General features: G+C 45.6%; 1 protein-coding gene across 1 annotated transcript; it reads left to right on the forward strand.

Moving 5' to 3' along the window:
- Positions 1–965: 965 nt before the first annotated feature.
- Positions 966–3,292, forward strand: fjx1 (four-jointed box kinase 1). Its single transcript, XM_034215978.1, has one exon. It carries the CDS (start codon positions 1,163–1,165, stop codon positions 2,627–2,629), a length of 1,467 nt encoding a protein of 488 aa, XP_034071869.1. The 5' UTR covers positions 966–1,162; the 3' UTR covers positions 2,630–3,292.
- The last annotated feature ends 2,460 nt before the right edge of the window (positions 3,293–5,752 follow it).

A 5,752-nucleotide genomic window follows, 5' to 3' on the forward strand; every position in this document is an offset into this window, starting at 1 on the left:
ATAAAATAAAAGGAATTGAGGAAAATGTCTTCGTACCAATAGGTTTAAATGACAATGCAACTTTTAGAAACGCACTTAAATGAGTGATATCTTCAATGTGTGTGTTCAATTATTTGAAATGTCTCAAAATGTTCTTTCAGCCTAAGGAAAATATGATGTAGAATCGGAAGCTATTGGTTTATACAATGATGTCTGTGAGTCTTGCAAAAGTCACTTTTTTTGCTCCCAGCAAACAACACTGTAATAAAAGTGTTGACAATTACATTTGCGGGTCCTTACGATAAACGGATAAAGTGACTAATCACATTAAATATTTGGTTGCATTGATTTCCATTCAATGAGGTTTAAAACTCATAGGCACCCTTTGTCAGACCTTTGCTGCTGCTATCTTCACTTCTTGAATTGTTTCAGGAGAGTTTTGCCTTGAGCCAAGTTATCAGCAGAGTCATGAGCAGCTGGATACATGTCAGATGACTAACTTGAGCTAGTCTGGAACAGGACATGACTTGTCTGTATTTTTATGATCATAGTTTTGGGTCATTGTTCTAAAACTGAGGGGTGTAAAAATAACATATATGGTGCTGATGCTATAGCTAAGTGCTTTTTTTATACATAGCTTAATGACCTCATGGTGATCATAAACAAAAAATACAAAAAAAAAAGATGTGAATGTTTGGTCTGGCATCTATCCATGCTTGCCTTTGCCTCATTCAGTTTGGTGCACAGGCACAAAATATAATTTGTTTAAAATGGTGACATTATTTCCAAAGTACTTCTGCCCCAGGTATCAATTATCATAATGGCTGCCTTTGCCAATACCACACAATCCTCTCACATCACATTTACACACACAGCGCGGTGCACTTGCTCCGCTCCTCTCTGAACCCTCCTTCCCACGATCCGCCCACCATCTCGGGACTGGAGTCACGTGTCTCACCGCCTAGTGTCTCTCTGAGAGCCGACACCACCACAAAACGAACTCACCCAGTGCAGAGAGAAAGGGAAGAAGAGAGAGGGAGAGGTGCACACTGACAGAAAGCACCCACAACGCCAGTGGGTTATAATGGAGAGCGTTCAATAAAGGATATCCGCTGTGGTGAGCCGGAGTGCTACGTTTCCCCGCAGAGGAGGGATGTGACAAGGCATCTGCCCAGGACGGGAGATGAGATTCACTCTGTTTCGGAGACCCTTTTCTTCCTGTGATCTCAAACAATCCGCCTGTGAGCCGCCGGGCTTGGGGGGTGTACGGGACACTGGGCGCTCGGTGGATTTAAGAAAAGTCGTTATTTCTGTCTTATTCAAACTTAACCGGAGCTCTGTGGGTCTCGGAAGGGTGGTCTTCACCATGAGGGCTGTTTCTGCAAACTTGTTCGCTCTTCTTTTCCTGTGCGCCCTTGCGAGTGTTTTCTACGTCTGGAGCACACTGGAGAACCGTTTGGAGCGACACACACGCGGGTTCTCTGCACCGGGCGCAGGGTCTTTTCACCAGGGTCTGCCAGCTGACCTCTCGGCCAAAACTTTCCGGGCATTGCTAACTGTCCCAGCGGCACAAAGACCGCACTTGGGGGACAGACTCGAGGCTCGCAACCTCACTGATCAAACTGCCTTTGCAGGAAATCGAGATTACCATGTGAATGGGGATAACAAGAGGTCAGCGCTGCGGGAGGGCCCGGTCAAGTTAGGATCCCCGGTGGAGGATGGGATATTTTGGAGTGAATGGCTGGAGGATCTTCTCCCCGTGGGCTTCTCGGAGGAATATGCCCTGTCTTGGCGAGAGAGAGCCAGGACATATCGGATAGTGAAGCTGGAGCCGGGATGCGGCAGGATATCTAATCAGCTTGCCACTTTCGCAGATGGGACCAAAGCGTGTGTGCGTTATGGGATAAACGCGGATCAGGTGCAAGGGGAAACTTTGACGTATTACCTTGCCAGCTTGCTAGGCATCACAAACCTGCCTCCCCTCGTACTGTCCCAGGTGAACAGTGACAGTGAACAGTGGGCGGCTGTGAGGACGCGGATAGGTGGTTTACTGTGGAGTGATATGGCCGTGGTGTCCCTCACCGAGTGGGTCTCCAACCTGACCGGGGTGGTCACACCTGCGCCGCTCAGACAGGATAGCAGCGGGCTGCATCCTGTGCTAGGGGAGCTCCAGAACAAGACCACGGCGGAGCTGTTGGAGCTCATGCAGTGGAGCGACCTGATCATATTCGACTACCTGACGGCAAACTTCGACAGACTCGTCAGCAATCTGTTCAGCCTGCAGTGGGATTCGCGCGTAATGGAGAGGGACACCAACAACCTCCTGAAAACACCCCGCGGCGACCTTGTGTTCATAGACAATGAGGCCGGACTCGTGCACGGCTTTCGGGTGTTAAACATGTGGGAGAAGTACCACAGTACAGTACTGAGCTCAGTGTGTGTGTTCAGAAAAAGGACCATGCAGCGCGTGGCGGAGCTGCACAGGCGCAGAGACGCCAGGAAGAGGCTGCGGGAGCTCTACAGAGACAGCGAGCCTTTGTCCCAGGAATTAGGATTTCTCTCGGACGAGCACGCTGGTGTGCTCCAGGACAGGATAGACAGAATATACAAACACATTTTGCATTGCAAAGCCAAGTACAGCCAGCTGTGAACATTCAGCAGGCACAGCTGATGGATGTGCTGTCTGCAGAGTATAGTGAGCTCTACAAAGGCACCTGGCAGACCTGTGCTAAACTGATGTCTAATATCATTACACAAAACTGTTTAGAATATCCAGCTGAACTACCTCTTGTGAATAGAATGTGTTGCCTACTTTATAAATAAGTACATTTGACATAATTCCCCCTGCTGAGTTTTCCACTGTAGCCTATGCCCCACAGAGAGGGATGATTAAGGCCAGTCTTTCCTGTCTTACTTTGCCCACTGAGGCTCACCTTAATGGGATTAAATGTTATATTTCTGACTAGGGTATAATAACGCAGCCCCTCAAGTGTTTTTGGATTATTGCCTTGTGTTCAACAATCCTAATGATACACTCCTAAAGCCTTAACATAAGCTGACTCTTGAATACTGTATTTCTGTTGACATCTGGATAGCTTTTTATAGAGAATTGTTTGCACATTACACAGTCATAGCAGCACCTGCACTCCTGTAATTGTATTTGGATTGCATATTCAGCCTTAAAATCACATCATACCCATTGTAAGTACTTTGTAAATATTGTCTGCAATTTGATGCTCCACTAATTTAACATGCATTGTAACATTCCAAAAATCTTGTGTCATTTTGATAAATACACTTTAATTTAATTCAACTGTTGTCAAACTATGTATTCAGTATGCCGTTTGTGCTTAACTGCCTTATTAGAGTGCATACAATATTAACCTAGTCCGCCTCTGTACCTCCTGCCTCTGTACTTGCCCATTACCGTGCTCTCATTGTGCTTCAGAAATATCTTTTACTGGCACACAGTTCCCCAGGAGCCATTCTGTCAGCCACTGGCACGCCAAATCAGGGATCTGTAATCCCTTTTATAATCTCACCCAGAATGATAAAGTGAAGGAGACAACTGACATCATTTGACATCCTTTGAAAGGGGTTTAACTGTTCCCTAACTATATTGTAACATTGTGCTTCTCCCAACCAGAAGAAAGAATATTTGTCATTCTAGTAATAGAAACATTCAAGCCAAGGCTGGTTTATTGGTTCAATGTGTTTCGCTGAAAAGTACGAAAATTCCCTTTGTGGGTGTATGTGCTGTGAGAGGCCAGACCCACATTTAATGAGCACTCCGCTCTCAGAGGAGAGCTTGTTTACAGTTTTTCAAAGGTTGAATTTGTAACTGTGAAAGGTATTCAACAGAAAAATGTATAGGTATATATTATGCCTGCATGGAGGTTAGCTCCAGTATCCTGCCTTGTGCTTTCACTTTGCATAACCACATCTTTCTTTAATTCAACCCTTTTGGAAGCATGCTCTCCTTATTAGTTCCACTATGGGCGCAGCTCTGTGTGTGATTCCTGGTTCTAGACTTACGAGCACATCAGAGGAAAAGTCAATGATGAAACTTTTGAAGGCCTAATTCTTTCCAGCCTCTCACTGTTATGCACCTCATCTGGTTTCTTTTACAACGTTCTTTATGTATGGCCAACTTCAGGGCACACCACTCCTGTTAGTAGGCTATCCAGCACCACAGAGAGGGAAAGTGCATCTGGTTCAAAAAGTGGCTTGATTTGTACTCGCACTTCATTTCATGGCTTACAGCACGTGTGGCAGTATCAGTGAATTATGTTTCTCCCTGCTAGGTCACTGCAAGTGGCAGAGAGGCAGCAGAGGTTTAGGCAGGTGTAACTGGAGGCTTTTTACAGACTAACTGCCTGCTGCAGCTCTAATAGGGACTTGGGGATCAATATGTGCAGTGACTGTTGGATAGGAGAAAGCAGGTCATGTTAATATGCCGGCAGTAGGGTTAGTATGTGAACATGTGTGTTTCAGGGGTGGTGGGGGGTGGTGCTGCAGCTGGGCATCATGCTCTAAGCATGTCTGTTAATTCCAAAGGCTGGAAAGAGATTTACGACAGGCTGCTGCATGCACCAGGGATTAAACACAATGCTGAACTGAGGTATGCAGGTCCAAACACTTGCTTCTTTTCCTGTCTCGTACGATCTGCCTCATCTCCCTCCACACATACATTTTAACTGGTAACATCACTGTCAACTTCATTTGTTGCTAAATGGAAGATGAAAGTTTCAACTTCCTAATTAGGGTTTTTTTTGGGTATCAATTTGCACTAGAAAGTCATTTGGAGCATGCCAGCTGTAATCACACTAATGGGGATATCAAAAAGGCTGTTGAATCACCCTTTTAACTGTTCACATATGTTCCTCCCTTACTCTCTCCGCCTGGCTTATTTCAGATCACCATACAAACTCCTTCAAGTCCCCCAAATGTTTAACCCAGAGGCAACAAAATGTTCATGCACAAAACATTGTGACATTGACTAATGAGTGCAGCTTGTCCTATAGCTCGTGGCATCAGCACAGTAGGTTATTATGCAGTACATGGCAGTTAGTTATGCCCTTGTATATGCCAGTGTTGTGTGGTTTCTTCCAGATGTGCTTGTTGTCTGTGTCAGGAGGCTGGTTGAACTACAGGCTCAGGCAGTCATACTAGCCAGGGGCCCACAGCAGGCCCCAGCAGAGACCCCAGGTACTCAAGCAGATCTTTTTCTTTGTGCACATTGCAAACATTCCTGAGGAGCTGAGGGAGGATCATCTCCATGGACACACAAACGCACAGACACTTCTCAGGCAGGCGGGTGGAAGGAGACCCAGCTGAGTACATAAACCGTTTAAAGTTGGCTGAGATCCTATTTCATGTTGTTGTTAAATGAGGATAAAGTCAAGCTTATCAGTTGGTCATATAAAAAAAAAACATGTTTTTATTTTACACATGTCTTTTGATGCCATTGTGTCAACTAATTTTACAATTGTGATTGGGGAGCTTTAAAGGTGGGGTAGGTAATTTTGGAGAAACCAGCTCGAGTGCGCTAGAATTTGAAAATACACAACTGGAGAAAATCTGCCACTTCCTTACAGAGCCCCTCCTCCAACACACACGAACGCGCACATGACCAATGAGGGCACGAGATAAGTTTGTGCACAGATGGAAGGCTGACAGGCAGGTAGGCCATCCAGTTATTTTAGCCGGGCCGGCTAAAATGATTACTCGTGCTCGGCTTCCACAGATGACATTTTTTTAAAGATTTTTTGTC

The sequence above is a fragment of the Gymnodraco acuticeps genome, unplaced genomic scaffold (assembly GCF_902827175.1).
Source record: "Gymnodraco acuticeps unplaced genomic scaffold, fGymAcu1.1, whole genome shotgun sequence".
Lineage (NCBI taxonomy): Eukaryota > Metazoa > Chordata > Actinopteri > Perciformes > Bathydraconidae > Gymnodraco > Gymnodraco acuticeps.

What these genes read in the sequence shown, in the direction of transcription:
- fjx1 (XM_034215978.1), top strand. Translation starts at nt 1,163, where the DNA reads ATGAGATTCACTCTGTTTCGGAGACCCTTTTCTTCCTGTGATCTCAAA.